This window comes from Parus major, chromosome 1, assembly GCF_001522545.3.
Source record: "Parus major isolate Abel chromosome 1, Parus_major1.1, whole genome shotgun sequence".
Taxonomy (NCBI): Eukaryota; Metazoa; Chordata; class Aves; order Passeriformes; family Paridae; genus Parus; species Parus major.
The window spans coordinates 111,435,902-111,457,353 of NC_031768.1; the positions used below are offsets into that span (position 1 = coordinate 111,435,902).

The window sequence follows — 21,452 nt, forward strand, 5'->3', positions numbered from 1 at the left end:
AATATTCATATATGGGGCACCACCAGTGGATAGCATAAGAAACATGGCACTGAACACGTAAAATACCAGTGAATTTTAGAGACAAACTGGGACTTGATACCTCTGGTGCTGCTTTTCTTTCTCTACTCAACACCCATTTTGCATTTACATCTGCTTACTCTCAATGCCACTTTGAAGCAAAGCTATTTTTCTTCTTTAAGGATAATATTTCATAGCCAACATCTTTACAAGTGTAAGAACTACTACAAAAAGTATTTCATAAAATAAGACCAGACATCCACAGAGATTCTATTGTTACTTGAGACTATTTTTGTAACTGCCTTTGCCTAGAAAGAGTACAGCAAGAAGACAAATGGGTTTTGATGCTTCCTCAGAATATTTCCCTATACTCCAGGTACTTGTGGTAAAGGGAATTCCTGAGCCAGAGAAGGTGACTTTGTATTTAATAACCTTTGACAGCATTTTCAGCATCCCCAGTGTCTCAAGGCTACCAGTACTACAGCTTAAAGTGCAATTAGACAATAATTAAACAAGCTTAAGTAAGGAAATAACTACAGATGTCCTCTAGAACTGTGAGGATAAAACCATTATCTCACACCCTAACATACTGTGGATAATTTATATTAGTTGGTAGTGTAGGAAGTTAAAGGAGTGCATCCTTAATCCTGGTACTCTTAGAACAGAAACAGAAATGAGAATGGAAAGGTGGAAATTTTCTCTTTCCCAGGGGATAAAACTCTTACCTCAAACTTTGCTGGCACTAGGAGTTAATTTAAAAGTTGACACCTTTACTGATGGTACCAGTGATGCCAATTTAAAACCATGATACCTTTAGGAACAGGGAAATTATCCCTGGTTGAATTTGGCTCCCATTCTTTTTTGGACAGAGATGGTTTCAGTAGGAGCATTCAATATTTGAAGCAGGACAGGTATTTCTTTTCCAAAACCAGAATGACTTCATAGCTGATTGGCAAATCCTTCACCAAACAATTTTCTGCTCAAAAATACTGGTCCATCAAGACTGAAATCCCTCCTCAAAACTGACAGGATGTGTGCATGTGCATAAATATTTGGGTGACTGAGAAAGTCAATGAACCACCTATACTGCAGCATACAAATCCAAAAATGTCATCCTATAAAATCAGATTATTTGGAAACTTACCACCTGCTATTTCAAATATATTAATTTTCTGCAGTGTATTTAAATTACCAAAAAACCCCCAACCAACCAACAAATCAAACTAAACCCAAAATCTAGAGATAAAGAATAAATTTTCCCAAATTTCCTCTTTGAAAGTACTTTATGATACATGGCCTAATTTTTTGTTTTCAAATTTATTTTATTTTATTTCATTTCCCCTTGAGTACCTCATTTTATTTTGAACAAAGTGTCTAAAGATAAACACAGAATGGTTAAAGAAAATATTATAGGAATGAAGGACAGCTGATATTGCCAAAGGAAAGCACAGATATGTGAACACTATGGTTTCTTTCAAGCAGCTATGAACCTGCCTTTAAGAAGAGAGGAAGAGATTATTTGAGCTCAGAATGCAATGTCCACTTGAGTGATGGAAGAGGTGAGATAAACATAATTATTCTTAAATTCTGTATTATCAAAGCACTCTGAGGTACCTTCACCTCCAGAATGATTTCTTGGTAATGCCTGTGAGTTATGTGTAGTTGTTTTTTAAAACAGTCCTTTTCTTCATCTCTATTTGTTAAAAGTGGCCTGGAGAACACAGCACCTGAATTAATCACATAGAATCAGTTAGGTTAGAAAAGATCCTTGAGAAATTTGATTTGAAACCTAAATTTCAAAATCAAAGCCCAGATAATGTGTCTGCAGAAACACAGAATGTGACAGCCTTCACTGAACTTTTATCCTACGGATAACCATAAGAAATAGCATCCCTTATATTCTTACAACAATATTTGAGCAAATAAAAGCAATGTGTCTTCTGTAAGCCACCAGACAGATGAGTTATGGAAGTTAAAGCTTATTAAGTGACCTAAAGGCAAGCCATTTTAGGAGCAGCAAAAGCCACCTCACTTCTCTTGCAAGGGGATTTCTCATATGATCTCATCCATAGTGATACTACATTTATTCTTTTTTTATTCTAAAAGAAAAAAAACAAATCAAACCCTCACTTCTGATTTGTTTTGTGCTAGCTCTTTTCCTCCCCTGAGAAGGTTTAAGCACACATTATGAGCTTGCTCTAGCAATCATTCAAAGCAGAATTCTGACACAAGCCCACAAGAGTTTTGTCTGCACGAGGACCACAGGCCTGGCCTCTTGTGAATACTTTCATTAACACTGAAAGGCTCCTTTGTTTACTGCATGACCAGAACATGCATATGTGCCTATAAATGGGAGACATTTATCATTCCCAAACAGTGATGAGGTGGCCACGGTTCATGAAGCAAGCAGAGAGATGAGACTCAAGAAATCTGGGTTCTGTTGCTCACTGGGTGACAGATTTATGTGACCAAGCAACTGCATCTTTTCCTATTTTAGTACTCTATTTGTAAAATGTACATGATATTTTATTGTGCTGCAGAGTGCTTTCAGATTAATGAATTAAATTCCCTGATTGATCATTAAACAAAGAGGCTTCTTTGCAAACATAATCATCAGCACGATGAAATATGAATGAGACACTATCCACTGAGATGCAGGGGAAGCAGGAAACCTCTCATTTAACAAAGCTGAAGTATTTCCATGACACAAAGCTGTGGCTTGGTCCATCTTCACTAGAATTACATATTCTACAATCACCAGATTTTGTGGACCTTATATGGCAGGCAAGTTTTACAAGATAGAGGAACAGAAGACATAGAAATAACTTAAGCCCTTACAGGAATTTAACCTCTCACACCTTTTGGGGTGCACTGTGCCCATCCTTTGAGTAGCCAGGTACCCCAAATCCTCTGAGCTCACAGAGGGCTCTGCTTTAGCAGCACCTGTGCGGTGCCACCTGCCCTGTCCTGTGGTCACACTGGTGTCACCACTGTCCCCAGCCCTGTCCCCAGCACAGACTCCAGCAGTCTGTGCACTAAGGCAAGCTCAACTCAGACAGGGCAGGAGGGCAGCCCATCAAAAAAGTGCTCCCAAAAGTGGGAATGACTTCTCTAGTCTGCAGCTGTCAGGTCTGAAACGCAGCAGACTGGCTGATCCTGCAGCAGTCATCCTTTCAGCACACTTAAAGCAAGAATAGGGCAAAGTGAAGAAGGTCAGGAAGTAATTATCAATACTATTCTTAGAGTATTCTTTTTTATCAGAAATACTTTTTTATCAGAAATTCTAGAAGTGGCGATTGTCCTGAATGAGGAGCATGAACCACACACACCCAGACAGGTCCTGAGCTCAGCTGAATCCAGGTGATAAGAGAAAATTGTATCAAGGGTGAATAAAAAATAGGAGTATGGGTGAGCTGTGCAGCCACTGGACACTGTAAAAAGAAAAAGAGATGGGGAATGGAGTGAGACAGCTACAAACACAACTGCAGAGGACAACAGTGAGCCCCTCAGCTCAACAAATGTACCAGGAACTGGCATCTGATTAAGATCAGTCATAATTCAGAATTAAAGAGAGTGAGCAAGAGACTGCCACTTAAAAAGAGAAAATTTCAGCTCTCATAAAAAATACATAACACTTATGAACAAAGCAGAGATGATACAAACTATAAAGTATGAAGAAAAAACACTCATTCAGATCATAATAATTTGCTGCATTATTTGAATAATTACTTTTAAGCTGTAAATGAAGTATGAGCTTTACTCATGGAAAACCAGCCTAAAAAAGCCCAAATTTAAGTATTCCAATCACAGCTCAACTTGAGCCCAGCAAATAAACATTTTTTTGGCTACAGTCACGAGAGTTTCTAGGGGTTTTACATAATTCTAATACTTTATTTCTGCACCAAGCTTTCTTTTCACTACACATGCCTTGGTAATTTGTTCTTTAAAAAAGAGTTTTAAACAGACCTCTTATGTTTAAAAGCATCAATTATTGTTTACACCAACAAATCAATTAATCAATTCAATTAAATTCATGTACTTTTTTTTTTCTTTTCTACAATGTTTTCTCAGATGAAATGTGCAACTGCTATTCACTGCTTTTTGTTTCATTTTTTTATTGACTACATAACTTGCATTATTCTTTGATGTTTTGGCAGGTTTTGGCTTTATGGCCAGTGGACTGAGAGACACATTTCCCTGGTCACTAAGCTGAGCTGCAGGCTGCCAGCCCCAGCATGGGGTCACCCCGCCTGATCCAGCAGCTTCTGTTCAGGTTAAGGTGGAGCATCCCATGCTGGGCCAAGTGGCCTCTTCAGGCTTCACCCCCATGGTTTCCATATGTTTTCAAATAAACCTCCCTGTTCTGTGTTTTGCAAATTGCTCTCTCAAGGCATGCAAAGAGAACAGACTTTCAGTTCTTCTCTTTGTGGAACGTATCTATGCATTTATATATATATATATATATATATATGTTTATTTATTTAAAATTTTTAAAATATAGCAGTACAGAGATATAGGTATGACAGAAAGAAAATATACATCAAAACAAAAAAAAAAAAAAGAAAAAAAAAAAGGCTGTAAAGGACAGGCTTTCTCTTAAGGTATTGCACTGACTGATTTGAACCAGAAGCCCAGACCCAAAGCCCTCAGGCATGCTGGAAGTTCAGTCCTGTGAATGCAGTAATTTATGCAAACTCCTAAATTACAGGGAATGAGCAAACCATTTGCAAACCATTTCCATATATTGCTAATTGGAGCATTTTTGGTGCATTTAGCTGTAATGAAACTGGGACTACGAGGACTCTGTAAAATACAAACCCAAAAGCAATAAAAACAAAGCCTTCAGGTTATCATAATTCTTCTGTAACAAAACATGTGTGGGCCACTGGTGATATTTTTTGTAACTGATAAAAAACATTTATTTATTTTTTTATAAAGCCTTGATGTACAATCATTGCATTAAGTTTCTCAATGGCAGGGCTGGATCCTGAATAATGAGAGCTGTAAAAACACCAGGGTGTGTGTAGCTTTCTACAGTCTAAGTTTCAGCTGGACAAAATTACATTTAAACACACAGAATTATTGCAAATACTTGTGCTGGTGAATCTCAGCTGCTGCATTTTTATTGTTTTGGGAGTTACTATTTTTAGATTAAATATGTGCTAAAGAATCTCTTTAAGTACATATTTGTTTATTAAATTGAGTATTTGAAGGTTGGACTCCATCTATTAGTAAAGTCACACAGCCAAATGCATTTGTTTTCTAATTGTGTAACATTCACTGGAATTAATAGCACACAAATGGTACATATTTCACTGAAATATTTCAAAGATTGTTGATGTTAGTTATAGAGGCTGGAATCTAAAAGAATGACACTTGATTAATATTATTAGCACACCAACTGTCTTGTACTTTAAACCACAATACAAAGAAGTGATTTTGAGTGACTGACAAAGCTAAAGATCTTCTCTTGATAAATTAGCTAAACAATTCATTCATAATTTTGCAAATTCCATTATCTGATCTGTATTTTGATTTTGTATTTCACACATACAAAAATTTATTCACTAATATATCGCACTGCTTTCCTGACTGTAGAGAGAGATGTTGTTTAAGAGGAACAAAAAGCCACACGTTCTCATCCATCCAAGAGCTAATTGCCTGAAATTCTTTACTCTTCCCATTAAATCAGTGGGAACTTCACAACTGATTTCAGTGACAGCACAAGCAGCAACCCTGACGCGTGGTTAGAGACTTCGCATCTAAAATGTAAAGACAAAAGGAAATAGATCCTCCACCAGGCAGCCATCCCCCCAGTGTCCCACCTTCACAGGAGGCAAAAATCAAGCTTTGCTGATGAGGAAAGCATTCCTCCTCATTCAGGCCCCTGCCATTTCCAGCTGACAGGCTGTGGTGTGCCATCATCTGTCTCTGTCACTGCTTCCAGTGGCTCCCACTGCGAGCCAGCCACGAGCATCAATCCTGAGCCCGGGAGTTGCCAGCTCTGAGGTGGGAAAGCTGCCTTCCCTGAGCTACCCACTCCCTCCTAGCCAGGCAGGAATAGCACTCAGGCAGGAAAAGCAGCCTGTGCAGAGCTCCTGGGGTCTGTCACAGCGTGAGAAGGGGAACTGGAAAGTTATGTTAACAACCACAAAGGGAGGAATGAACGCTCTGACCTTATGGATGGCTGCTGGTGCAGAGGGTGCTCCTGCTCCTCAGGGAAAAAGACTGGTCATTATCACTCATTTCTCTTCCAGCGAGTTCCCCCAGAATGAACAAGCCTTTATTTGTTAGGAAACATGCACTGGAAGTTACAAAAGCCTTCTAAGCAAACTTTTGATGACTCTCCAATGGGAATGTTTAATACCTCTATCAATAGTTGTCTGTATAACTAATTTTTTTTTCAATCTTTATACAAAATTGCAGTTGTCACATCTCTTCATGTGTTCAACTTGACAAAAAAGGAACTCTTAATGGGACCTGGTGTGAATGATTCTGCTCACATCCAAGAGTCTCCAGTACATAACAGTCAAGTACATCTCACTCCAAAAATCTTCATAATTACTAGAGAGAGAAAAAAATGATACATTTTCTTTTTTCCTTCAGCTAGAAACTTTCTCAAATTACTGAAGGACATGACTGTTATCCAAAACCAGTAAGTGTTTCTATACTGTTTACTGTTTTAGAGAGAATATATAACACTGTTTATTCCTTTCAGTTATTTTTAAGTCAACCTTTGGACACAGATTTTCAAGTAATGGAAAAACAGTGTATAGGATGTCAAGAAACACAACATCAAACACCACAAAACAAGGTGAAATGCCCCAAAGCAGATTTACAATCTGCAAGGAAAGACCAAAAGTCTTTACTGTATCAAAACACATCACCCCTAAGATGTCAAGAGAAGGACATGTTCCTCATGTCCTAACTCCCAGGAACTTTTTTCAGAGTTTCCCACATGATCCTGCAAGATCAGTTGAATCCCATATAAAGTTATGGATGCATAACCCTGTGTTCACATGTGTTTGGGCAGGGGTGTTGGGAATCTGATGGACTTGAGCAAACTGATCCAGGCTAAAATCCCCTTCCTGCCTTCAAACTTCCAATCTAGCAAGAAGATGAATGTAGAAGGCAGGGGCACAACTCAGAATCCAATGTGCCTAAGAAAAATAACTCAGGGGAGCACAGAACCACGGAATCACTAAGGTTGGAGAAGACCTCCAACATTCTCCAGTCCAACCTTTGACCAAACACCATCCAGTCCAACCAAACCATGGCACTGAGATGTCCAGGTGTTTCAGGAACACTGCCAGGGATGGGGACTCCAGCACCTTCCTGGGCAGCCCAGTTCAATGCCTGCTCACCCTTTCAGGGAAAGAACTCTTCCTGCTGGCCGACCTGAACCTTCCCTGGCACAGCTTGGGGCTGTGTTCTCTTGTCCTGCTGCAGTTCCCTGGGAGAGGAGGCCGCTCCACACCTTGCCACAGGCTCCCTTCAGGTAGAGCAAAGGTCTCTCCTCAGCCTTCTTTCCTCCAGACCATACAAAACCAAGAAAAGACCTGTAGGTTGAATGACTGCTTCAGCCTCGTGGATGTGCAATCTGTGGATGCACATCTGGGGATCTGATACCAAGGAGCAAGCAGGAGGTGACAGCTTGGCTGTCCTGAGTGCAACTCAGACAAGGAAGCTTCCCAGCAGATGGATAACTGACAAGCTATAAAATAATCCCTAATTATGAGAGAATTTGGGATAGAGAGCATGCTAGGTATTAAGGCAGTCATTTAAACACACAGGCTCTGGAAAGTAATTATTACACAGAAAAAAACAACGCATTCAATTCCAAAGAAGCCTTTAATCCATGTTTAAATAAGCTCTTTACTAAACAGGCTTGTGCCTGAACACCTGCTTTTACCACAGGATTTGGCAGCGCTTTGTGTATTTTTCAATTAAAGACTAGTATTTAACTTTTGGGGGGAAGCGGGGCCTTCTTGTTCAGGGAAGAGATTAAAAATTAAAAGGTTAGGTTGTTATCACACTGCAGATGTGGATCAGAGGTAAAACTCAAAATCCAGTTGAGTGAAAACTCCTGCAAGCTGTATTACTGTCATCACGTTTCAGATTTGCTGTGGATTAGAACAGATCAGTGGCATGGCTGCGGTGTGAGGGCGAAGAAGGATTAACTTTTACCCAGCCCAAAAACCTCTGCCACCCTCTTCCTCCAAGGCTGTGAGGGATCCATCCTCTGATACCCTCCTCTCACCTTGTGTAAGGGGCTGAAGAAAGCAGGGAGGGGAGGACTCTGAGTTCTGCTGCACACACACCTCCTCCCTGGCCACAGCAGCTGCCTGCCCATGAATACAGCATGGAGCAGCTGTTCCCAAAGGATGAGGATGACAAACTGCACCTCTGAGTCATCCCTACAAAGGGAAGCCATGGATGTGACCGTGGTTTCTATGACACATCACTGACAAGCGCTTTATTTCATGTCTCTCTGCAGAGAGGGGCTCAATCCACTGGACAGAGGGCTTTTAAAGCTCAAAAAATACCCCAGTCCACCGAGTTCAGAACAAGGTGAAGTCCTTTTGGCTTTCAAGTTCACAGAATCACAGAATTGTCAGGGTTGGAAGGAACCTCTGGAGATCTTCCAGTCCAACCCCCCCAAGTCATTTCCATAATTTCTGAGAAATTGTTAGGTACATATTCAGAGTCCTTGGAAATTCAGTGACACAAAGAAAAATCAGGGAAACATTATTAAAATGCTGGCCAAAAAAATTCAGGGAGACAATTCATGCTTTCCTCTGAGAGGAAGGCTCTTTAGAAAGCAACAAACCTTTTCTAGTTCAGCTTCATTTAGACAGGGCTCCCAGAAACACAGGAGATGTGTCACTGTTTACTGTACCTCACATCAGCTTTCAATCTCTCAGTGTAATGCAGTTGTTATGACAATTCTAATATTATTATTTGCAAGCCAATTCCATATGAAACTGTGACAGAGACCTACCCAAACATGGACCTGAAGCAGTCACCACATTTTTTCCCCAGAAACACGAATATCTTTAGCAGTTGAGCACAGACTAAACTTGCATAGAGATTTACATCCTCCTTTAAAGACACCATTGACTCATACTCCAGTCTGAACTAAAATCAGTATTCTTTCTTTTCTCAGGAGAGCCTCTTGCTAACTTTTTTTTTTGAGACTACTAACTGGAACATTTAGGCTTCAGTGAAATAAGTGTATTTTATTTATTATGGTGATTTTTTTTTCCTCTCTACTCTCTTTCCTCTCACTCTCCTTCTTATTCTGACCCTCTTATACAAATGCTTTTAGCTTTCTTCCACCATCTGCTGTGGTTGGTGTGGGCAGAGAAAAGACAGAGAAGCTGATTCCCCTTGTACTGTTCATTTCACTGCCAGGTCATCCCCTCAGACAGTGTGAGGAACAAGACTGGCACTGCTTATGAAATGCCACACACATATAAAAATTTCATATCTTCCTCATTCCGTCCTCTGCGCTTACAAATATTTGTTATGAGCTCGAGGTGAAGCCTCTGGACACTCAAAGTTAAAAAAGTCAGAGACATTAGACACTGCATGAAAGTAGCAGCTGAAGGAGTTTATTAATAAAGAAATAAGTAAATAAATAAATAAGTAATAAATAATGAAGATGAAGGTTCATTAGCTGTGGTTACCTGAGATTTCTAATCAGCTACTTCTTCAGCTGAAATGTTCTGGTTCCCACCCAGCCTCCTCCTCCCCAGGAAAACTCCAGTCTTGCAGCTGCAACAGTGATCTCATGCTCGTGGTTAATACACCTTGACTCCACTTCAAGTCACAGTCCCCCAGCCCTGTTTCAGTTTTCCATTTTATCCTTTTGGGAGCAAAACCTGAAAATTCCTAGAACAGATTTGAAGAGTGGCTTCTTAAAATAAACTGCCCAGAGCTGTCATCTCAGTATTAGGATCACATTACCAAAATCAGAAAAAAAAATACTGTTAGACCTTCAGAAAGTTCAAGTTGTTCTGGCATCTAAAGAGGCACATTACAGCAGCTGGAGATGCTCCTGTTAAATCTGAATTGTATATTATTGATTAATTTGCTTGTATTTATTTTTATAATAATAAAGACTACATTATGCCATTCATTAGGAAAACAAAAGAGGAATTTTTACTAACTGGATTCTACACCATCCTAATAGTAATATAGCAATAAAAAAGTGCTACGAAAGGCATTTATAAATAAACAATTCTATATGTGCATACCTAAATCTCAGAGTTACCTCTAACAGAGATAAAGGGGCTGGTCAGATTAGGTCAAATTCTGCATAAGTGACCTCTGTACAGAGTTGCAAAACATCAAAGAACATGTTTAATATTTGACTTTTATATGTTTGCCACACTTTAGGTCTTTTCTGAGCTCAGCTGGGTAACAGATGACCATTTCAATATATTTTATTGCTTTACTATAATCAACTCAGAGATTTCTTTTTTCTTTTTTTTTTTTTTCTAGGAGAAAGAAAGACCATTTTTTTTCTTCTTAAAACAACAGGTTTTTGTCCCATCATCATTATGGGGGGAGACAGGGGAATGGGACACACCAAAAAAAGCTGCATTTCTAGATGAGAGCATACTGCTGGTGGAAGGTTTTTGGTCCCTTGTTTAGTGGCATTTTTTAAAGGTAAGAGCTGGGCAAATAATTTATTCTGTTATTCTCCTTACCTTAAAAATGTCTACCACATCAAAAAAAGGTATTTTTAACATAGAACTAATTATTGTGACAAATGATTCCCCTCCTCCAAACTGGAGGACAGATGAATTCTCCTTAAGATTTGAACTTCTCATGACAACCTTACTCCTACTGACCACTACTGTTTAGGATGAGCAGTGGGAATTACTGATTTCATGAGGTTTCATGCTATTTCACATGCTCAATTTACTAAAATTTAAGTATGTGAACAAAAGCAGTGTCACTTAAGTGAATTACCCTTCTAAAAGCACCTGAAGTCAAGTGCTGCTCTAAACACAGCCTCTAAAAATACATGGTAATTTACTTGAAAATTTTGAAGCTATCATTCTATAAAACTTTGGCATGTTTTAGGGTACAAAGAGTGGTCTGGATACGGCGATGGATAAACTGTGTTATTGTTAAAGCCTTTTCCGACAATTAATCATCATTGTTAATAAAAAGTATTATAAAAAAACAACTAGAAAAAGGTCCCTGTACATCAGTTAAGTTATGATTCAAGAAAGCACACAGCTTGGAAAGTAAAGTGCATTACTTCAAGCATATTGTTGAAGAGAACTGTCCTGTATCACTTCTGCAGCTATTCAGGCCTGGCACAGCATCAACTTTTACCATATGGCTTTTTCTTCCCTTGCTGAAAGTGAATCTTCCTGTCAAAGAGCAGCTGTTCTAAATTATCACATCAAATTTTAACCTTACAGTAGACAACCACTGAACCCACAGAGCCGTGACGGTGGAATGGTTCACCTCCTTGACCTGCGAAGGATCTGTCGTTTAGGTCTGTCCCTGCCTCAGAACAACACCTATGCTAATTGCCGGGGTATCTCATGCAGGTGCTTAAAGCTGAAGCTACAAACAAATCCTAGGCAGGGAAATTTGTATTTTCTCTCCCTAAAGAGGCTGTGTGAAGTCCAAGTTATTATCTTCCCGGCGTGCCGTAAAGAGCAGCGCTGCGATTTCAACCGCGAGGAGGAAGAGACTAGGAATGAACCGAACGTTCCTCAGTTTGTCATCCAAGAAACAGCAAATGCTGACACTTCTCCCGCAGTCTGAGTGCTTCAATAAAGTCTGCTATCAATTGCTGCTTATTTAGATGTCTGCCAACAGCATGTTTTGACAACATCTTGCGCTTCACGCTGAGGAGCAGCAGACTCAGAGAAGATTCTCCTCGTCTTGTACTCGTCTTTCAAGATGCTCCTTACTCTGAGAGCATTTTCAGACTTGTGTGCTATCAAAACTCACAGCTCTTGCTGCAATTGCTGTCTATTTAAAGCCTAGTGCCAGCTGCCAGTGCTAATGCAAACCCCTGTTAGGCTTTGTAAGTCCTGCTCTGGAACTAATAAGGGGTTGTCAAATGGCTCTGTAAACTCTGGCAGTGGCCGAGAAACCAGTGGGAAAAGTTCCCTGAATTCCCACTGACAACACAATCTTCGTGCAACTCCAGGATGGAAAACTCACCCAAGGCACGGCGAGCGAAACGTGCTGAGGATGATACTCATTGTTTAGCCTTAGATCTTCTGAAAGCCTCCGAAGAAGGGAACCCATCACAGTGAAAAGGTTAAGGAAATGCCAGCGAGATCCCTCAGGATTCTCAGTGACAGGCATCCAGAGGTTCCTGCAGGAAAATCCTGCACACAAATTCAGTGGTAGTGCTCTTGAACATGTGAGTGTCAGAGAATTAAGGCAAATATTTCTGTGTTCAGAAGAGCAAGCAAATGTTTCACAAACTTGTTAGTCTGGGTTCCAGGCAGTGGGGTGTAGTGTGTTTGAGGAGGATTTTTGTCAGGGCTTGGAGAGGAGTGGTCATTTTGTTGCTTGAAAAGCAGGTAAGGAAGACAAGGAAAAAACTGTCAACACACCCATAAAGTGGCAGAATAAACAATTAAAAAGTGGTAACATACCTGGATTAAACAAACATACAACTATATTAAGTTGCATTTTGTAAGTCATTAACACTTTTGCAAATATTTCCATTATTTCTGAGTGAACCTATCCATTTCCCACCTGGTTTTAAATACAAAAATTCAATTTTAAATTATCTAGTACTGCTTATATTGACACTGTGGTACTGAACAACTTGGAGAGATGTATTGCTAAGTTTCCTAAGAATATTTAACAGTATGTTACATTCAAGCTCCTAATCACTAAATGTTAAAAACTTTATAGTAATATTTATAATCATGTTTTAAAATACTTCTATCACAATTTCCAAGAAATTTAGTAAAGACTTTCTCAAGAAATTAAAAAGGGCTGAAAGAACACTTTTCTTACATGTATGAAAGAATGTGCATAATATTGTATTAAAAAAAGAAACTATTTTCCAATAATTTCAGAAATTTTTTTTGTTTTTTTGTTCAGGATGTGTGACAAAGTGGTCAAAAACCCACAACATTGTGCCAAATAAATTTTGCCTTAAACACTTGCATTTTTATATCTACTGCTTGTAAGGAAAAAATTGGAGAATATTTTCCAAATTTGTAACAGTCAGAAAATTTTACAGAAAAAGTTGGCTGGGATCTTTAGGAAGTACTGAATGCAACATAATTCTTCTCCCATAAATATCATCTGGACATCTTTGACATAACTTTTGTAAGAGTTAAATAAATTCTAAGCAGGAAGGTAAATCCTTCACTGTTGTGCTCTATATACTTATAGAATTATAAAGTGGATAAAAACAATGAATATTTTACAAATAAAGTGATTTATAATTTATAGCTGCTGTCATTTTAGTTTACCAGCTTGAAAGATTAAGAGTCCTTTTAAAAAGCATCTCTCCCGCTTTTTAAAATCAAAACAATACAAATCAAAGGAATAAAAAACACACCTCAGACCTCTGCTTTGAAAAATTTGAATCCCCAGATTTTTCAGATTTCATGTAAAAGGAAACTTTTCTGATAGCTCCATTATTATATTGTATGGTCTCTGTATGACCAGTGCCTATATTTTATTAAATATAATTACTCCTGTGCAGAGTCTGAGAGTTAAGGCCATGGGTTTTTGCAGTGTAACACATCCAAGACAATTAATTCCAAGGGAAACTTTGCAGTTGCAAAAAGCATTTGTGTCTTCTTCCTGTTTTCACTTGCACAAAATTGAGTAGTTCCTCGCAGTATCTTTTTCTCTTTACATGTAAAGTCATATTTTTTTTCCCACTGATCTAGAAAAGTAAAAATTAGATTTACTTACGCAGAGACAAAATGGTTATTTAAAGCATAGAAATAAAAAAGAAGTCTGGAGAAATGCTTTACTTCCTCAGTATTAATGATATTTTACATATTTTTACTTCAAGTGCAGCAGTCATTCCACTCAAAGAATTAAGAACTGTATGTGATGGTTCAGATTTAGCAGCCACAGATGGCATTCCTTTCATATCTCCAGAAACTCAGAGAGAAATATGATTTAGGAGATGCTCACTACACAACTTAAAGCACTGAAAAATTTAGTGTTAGGGGAAATTTTGTGAAGTCATTTTTGCAATAACCAGGCACAGTGGGTGAACTTATCCTCTCCCTCCTTTACCCCTCACTCCCTTTTCTCCCATTCAATCCATCTGATTAATAGCTAAAAGTTAAACACATAAGGAAGAACTGTTGATTTACATTATTTTTCCTTCTGGCTTTGTTATAAAAAATGTATCAGTCATTCATGATTAAAACTTATAACTTTATTACATAGAATTACATAGGAAATTTACAGTTCAGACTTACTCAATTGCAGCAACTAAAATTTAGAACTATACCTTGAAACAACACCATGCAGAAAATATTATTCTGTGCTTTTTGGGTCATTCTGTTCAGGCCCACCAATTTAAATTTTTCATTTGAGAACCAGAGCCAGAAAATTTGGTTTTGGTCTAGAGGGTCACACCTGTTGGAAGCCTCCAAAAGAGCATTCAAAACTCACTCACAGTCCCACATGGATAAACAATTGCCCACTGCATGCTTGCTAATTAAGCATATTGTAATGAAAAATAACCTTCTCCATGCCCAACTGGTCTTTCTGAAGTGCATGAAATAACCAACAGAATAGACATATTCAGGATGGAAAAGATTTATTAGTCCAAAACTGCCAGTGCAGGATTTCTTTTATCATCCGATTGCTGCAATCTTTTAAAAAACAGCTCCTGAAATGAGGCTTCCATTATTTCCCTGAGGAGCCTTCTAGATCATTACAGAATTACAGATAGATTTTCTGCCATTTATCCTACATTTTGCCATTTATTTTGGTATCAATACCACAACTAACCAACCTTCAGATAGTGAGATCCATTTCTTCTCAGTGTTCAAAATAAAACCGAGTCAAACTTTTCCATGTACAGATCCCTCACTGGGCAGGTGATGTGAATGCTCCTTTTCTTAACTCAATCTCTGGGCTGTTCCAAGCTCTAAGCCACTGTCTGATCTCCTCCTGCACTTGAAACTTAATAGAGCACACAAGACTCATTGCCTTTTTCATAAAAATCACATTGTTTACTTTGAATATGTATAGAGGCAGTCAAAAAGGATGAGGTATAGAGCAATTAGTCTGTCCTTTAAAAGAAGGCACTAGTAGAGAGGAAAACTTCAGAAAAGAGGTATTAGAGATGAGATATTAGACATGAAAGAGATCTTGAAATTTGTTAGTATGGAATCTGAAAAGGGAGCAGTTATTTCCTCACTATACAGGGACATGGAAAACCTTATCCCAGTGACTCTAAAAGGGAAGGGTTAAACACAGCAAGAAATTATGTTTTTCACACAAGGCAAGGCATAGCATTCATTTCCATAAAAATTAAGAGACTAAAAATATAAATGAGTCAAAATATAGACAAGTTACCAAGAGACTGGTCACTGATTCCTACCAAATATAGTCTTTCTTACAAAATGTGTCTTAAATCTTAAAAAGCAGTAGATTGGCAGAAGTTTTACCCATGAAAACAGCACTTTTATATAGTTTCTTATACTTTCCCTTAGTTTCCTTAAGAGGAGGACATTAGTCACTGTCAGACAAAGAATATTAAGACAGATCTGACCTGATCTACTCTGTTTGATGAGGAACAAATTGAAAAGATGATTTTTTCCTTGTTGACTGAGGAGCAGGATGGAGATTACTAGAAAGCATTAAGCTCAGTGGGTAGTTACAGCCAGTAGGCGATTTTCCCCTCTAATTAAAACACACTAATTCTAAGTAAGAAAGAAGATGCCATAAAAATATAGTTTGGTCAAAGTGGCAAGAAAATGTAATTTATAAAAGACATTGTGAGGAAGATGTCCGGTTCAACCACAAAATATTATAGTAAGACTAAATAGGATCACTTTGATGCTAAAAATAATAGCAAATAGCAAACATTTGTAATAGCAAACAGACTACAGTGTATGATGTACACCATTTTAATTAACTAACATATGTATTATGTAAGGGGGAAAACAGGTATGAAAGGGTTGCTCCCCAATACAAATAACTTCAGACAAACATAATCCTTCCAAAAAACTGAGCAGGTGCACAAGCCTTTGCTAGAGGAGGTATTAAATCTTAAACTGTGTAACCTAAAGCATTGACAAATACCAGAATTCCTCAAAGTGAGGTCTAAAATTCACTTCTAAGAAATCATTTCTCCACACACTCCCAAAAAAGAAGACAAGGATGGTCACAGTGCAGTTCTTCCACTGACTGACAGGTAGGGATGTTGCTGCTGTACATGTGAAAATCAGGACACAGAACAGAATAATATTCCACCCAGCAAGAACTCATCAGCTGAGCTGGCTTTTCACAGCTTGCATACAAATGTGTTCTAAAAACATGCACCAGTAACAAACAATGGTCTGAGTTTATGTTGACTTTGCCTGGTTGTGCAGAGAAAAGAAAGCAGTCAAGGAAATTGGTGAAATTTGTGTTATTTGGGAGGCCATGACTGTGCCCAATTTTCCATGAGAAAGAAAAGCTGTTCTGAATGAAATTTAAATAGGCTGATCTTATATCATTAAGGTCCTTCATTTTAATCCTCAGTAATAATCTCGTGCTAATGCAAAATTACATTGTTTATAAAAACAGCATAATGGAAACAAACAAAATCAGAAATGGTCTGAACACAGGATCAAGTAGTGATGGACACTAAGCTCTTAAATGCTTTCAACTACTGAGAAGACAACAGCCTCTGCTACTAATTACTTAAAAGTAACTGAAAGTTACTTTTCCTAAATTATGTGTTTATTCTAGACCATGCTTGTAACACCATTTTGGGGTTATATTTCCACAGTCCTGATTCTGCTGTCCTTTTGGTGACAAAAGAAAACCAAAAACCCAAAACAAACAAACAAACAAAAAATCCTAAGAGATTTTAACTCCCTAAAAGATGGAGCAAAAGAAGGAGAGGACAGAAGAAAAGGAAAGATGCAGGAGCAGCTTTGAGCCTGAGGCCAAAGCTGAACTGGTTTCCTGAGTTTTCCAACTCCTGCTGCGCCACCAATGATGACAAACATGAGGTTTTGAGTTCCTGCTTTTAAAGAGCCACTTCGGTCACAGCACACTCAAACAATCTGATCAATATGCCTTCCAATAAAACTTAGCAGAACATTCTGTGTTAAATCAGAATAAACCAGAAGGACCTGTTGCTATTGTTAATGGCTCCATCATATATAAGCCCCTTGATCAACAGCAAGTGAGGAAGATAAAAAATCAAACCAGAAAAATATATTCATTCTATAGTCTGATTTTCTCTGCAGAACTCAGTAGGAGCTCCCTTGCTTGCCCCAAGCATTTGAGAACTTGATTTTAATAAAAGTTTAGCCTCATTTATCTAGCTTTACTTTTGCTCAGTTGTAGTCTGTCGCTTTCTGGAGCATTTTTCTCTCTGAGCTCACGTGTAACTGAAACTCTAAACCAACAGCTTTCAACCATTTGCAGGAACACAGGCTCTGTAGCAAGCAAGAATATACACAGTGGATAAAAGAGTCGCTCATCTTTTAGCATTTCTAAATGCTGTAGGAGCCCCTGGATAAAGCATTTCTGAACAATAGAACATCCTCCCCTGAATTCAGACTTTAACAGAAGAGTTTACTTTGGTTTTTTTGTAAGTAACAGTATCTAACCCAGAAAAGCATCCTCAGATCTGGCTACTCAATTTATTCAAAGGCAAAAAATTATTTAAAATCTACTTAAAAGAAAAACCAAAGCAAGAAAACTCTTACGCCTTTCCCCAGATGTTTCCCTGTCATTCTCTGAGAAAAAGTCATGACTATGGTTTGTTGGGTTCTCAGTAACTCGCCAGGACTTACTTGTCTGACATAAGTAGAACTGATTAAAAAGAAATAGGTAGTGTCCCAACCAGGTTCAGAATATTTTAAATTTCAGTTTTACACATGCACAAACCCTACACTAAACATCTCAGCTATTCTGCTTCCAACCATGGGATTTCCAGACATTACTGTTTAATTTTACTTATATATTTAATGAAGACCCTTCGCCACAGCCAGCACCCTTCAAGGCACTCTGTGAAAAGACTGTATCAGCACAAAACTTCAAAATGTAATTTTATAAAAAGCATAAAAATGTTAGCTGCTATCATCTTGGTTGATACTAAAATTAGTAAATACAACATTAATTTTTCTAAGATTTAAAAGACCATTTCTGTAAAAAAATCCGAATCCCCAGTACACTCTTGTTCTTGGGAGCATTCACATAACCACAGTTTGCAGAAATCAAAAGTTTGGAGAAAATGGAGTTAAAATACACGAGTATTTATGAATAAACTCCAGCTACTAATCTTCCAAATGTATCTGCACTTAGTAATTACGCTACAGGAGCAATACCACATGTTTTTTACCAACCAATCCCAATTAATCAATACAGCTCAGTGGCAAAAGTCTTCTATCAAGACACAGAGTTTAAAAGACAAAAAGATACTGGAAAAAAAAAAATCACTTTTTTGACACAAACATTTATGAACTGTAAACTGGAAGAAGGTCCAAGAGCGGTGAGAGAGGACAGATTTGCTACACAACGTGTTACTAAAAATCAACTGTTGATTCTTACCAAGTATTTTTAGCAAATGACGATATTCACACAGCTTAAACAAACCCCATCTCCAGGGCAATTTTACCACCTAGCTGATTCCTCTCCAGAACCCGGAGAAAAGGAGCACAACCCAACACAGGGAGCGGGGCCGCGCGGGGAAGCCCCTGCTCGGAGCAGAGCCATGGGCACGGAGGGCATCGTTACCTTGGCACGCAAAGCCTCTCTCCTCGTAGCCAGCGTTGCACAAGCACTTGCCGATGGGCACCAGCCACTCCCCCTCCGTGCTGCAGTACATCTTGGGGGGCTCCTCCTCCTTGGAGTGGTTGACACAGGAGCCCCGCACCTCCACCAGCGACTGGGAGTCCATGGGCACCGTGTCCGGGAACATGGCCAGGTTCTTGACGGTGAAAGGGCACTTCTTGAAGTACACCCGCACCGACACTAAGGCAACGCACGCACCCACATCTTGGAAAGCCAGGTAAAAGCCTTTCCTGCTGATGGGCCCCACCTCACGGATCTCTGTGTTCAGCTTGAGGATTCGGTCGCCGAGGTCCATCTGGGTGAAGCTCTCGTCGGCCGCGATGGTGTCGATCTTTGTAAACTGGTGCTCCTTGAATTTGACCGAGTGGTCGTCATCCGACTCCATGTAATACAGGTTGAAGGTCTCCTTGCAGGTGCCCAGGACCAGGGGGATGCTGTTGCAGTCCCTCAGGGTGAACTTGAGCTCCACGTAGATCTTCTGAGCCGAGTTGCGCGGGATCCAGTTTGTCCGCAGCCAATTGTTCTGGCTGTGATCCATGACATTGCACACCTGGTAAGTTCTGATTGGAGTGTAGTGCTCGTCAACACCACTGATCTCTTCCCACTGGATTAAAAAATGAGAAACAAGAAAAGAATATGTTTTAGGATTAATTACTATACCAACAAAAATAACGTTTTTAACAACAAAAATAACGTCACAACAAAAGGTGTGAAAAAGCAAAAATAAGTTTGCTTGGACATCACCATAAAATAAACAATAAGGTCTGGTTGAACCTTCTCTCACTCTTCTTAAAAGACAGAAACATCTTAAATGAATACAGAATTCACAATTAGTAAGCCAGTTTTTACCAAGTTACTTCAAGGTGGATGAAAGAGATGCTACAGCTGTTTCACGTTACTAAAAACATGTGATTTCCTAAAGAACAAGCAGTGCTGTCCCTTCACCCACAATTCCATGTCTTTACAAGAACTACACTCACCTTAAATGGAAGAGATCTTCAAGGGCAACACACATTTTCACTGTTAGAAACAGTTTTATTTCTAATACTAAATAAGAGCCAACAGCTCCAACTGAAATTCCATACAGTCACAATAAAATGTTACAGTTTCACATTTAGTCAAAACATTACAATGGATTTTCCTTGGGATATATGCAGTCCAGACAAACAGCAACTCCAGAAACTGGGATAAGCTGGGCTAAGAATTGCTACCAATTTACCACATCTTGATAAATTGGTTCTTCTGTGGACTACATAAGCTGTGACACTGGAATAATTTTTGAAGAACACAGGATCATGATCTTTTTTTACAGCAGTCGTCAACTGATAAATTCTTTTAACCCAAAATATGGAGGAAGGGGCTTCCTACTTGTGAATTACTCACATGCCAGTCCTACCTGGCTTCCAAAGTCACACTTACCAAAGAGAAATACTTACCAACCACAGAAAAAAATTTAAAAAAAAAACAACAAAAAGCAACAAAAGCCACAAAAAACCCAGAACAAAACAAACAAAAAAACCACAAAAGAAAACCCCACAACAACAACTGGACAATCAAGTCACACCCATTTCCTATCTAAGATCACAGTCAAATAATTGTTTTACCTAAGCCCCTTTTGTTACAGGACTTTAGCATAGTGCAGACAGTAGGAGAGGAAAGAACTCTTCCCAGTACAAAGACAAAAATCGTGGTGCAGAAGTGCTTACAGTTTCCTGGGTTTGCAATGCGTGTATATCACACACATAAACAAAGTTAAAAAAAACACGGCCACATCACAGTTGCATCTGAGAGTTCTCAATCCACTAATGTAAGGAAGTTTTGATCTGACTAAGAGTAGGTCTGCACAATGAAATTGTCCACACACCACTGAAGATATGATTTTAAATCACTTTTTAAACCAGCAGATAAAAGCGGTATAAATACTCTCCTTTAATTGAAACCAAGTTTACTGCAGTTCACTTTACAGACCTGACAATACACAAGTTTTATCTCCTCCTGCCTAGTTCAACGAAGTTTAAAAGACAATCTTGGATGTGCCTACAGCAGCTGATGTGCTGCAGCATGCCACAACAGAATCCATTTCCATAAAGAGCCGGCAGTGCAGGGACTTTGTGAGTCAAAATTACTGCATGAGCTCATGGCCACTCGAGCGCTTGGCACCAGCCACACGAGGATGAGCTGCTGCCTGCAGAAGAGGCAGCTGGACCCTGGCTCCCAGCCTCTGCCAGCTTCCCAAAACTGAGTGAAGGACTCTCCTCTGACAGATGTCCTTGCACAAGCCCAGGCCCTGAGCCAGCCATCTCACCCTGCCTCAAAGGACCATAATTGCCGCCAGTGAAGCTGGATGCACTGATTTGTCTGCAGCTCTTACCTGGACAAATAAATACTGAGTAAAAACACCTGGATGAAACTAGACAGGGTTATATAATGAAACCAAATTC

General features: G+C 39.0%; 1 protein-coding gene across 1 annotated transcript in view; it reads right to left on the bottom strand.

Annotated features, from left to right (window-relative positions):
- EPHA3 (EPH receptor A3) overlaps positions 1-21,452 on the bottom strand; it is a 176,963-nt gene that overhangs the window by 103,927 nt on the left and 51,584 nt on the right. The window contains exon 3 of the mRNA XM_019007610.2: positions 18,955-19,615. Within this exon, the coding sequence (XP_018863155.2) occupies positions 18,955-19,549 (595 nt within the window). The 5' untranslated portion in view covers positions 19,550-19,615. The remainder of the gene's footprint in view (positions 1-18,954; positions 19,616-21,452) is intronic.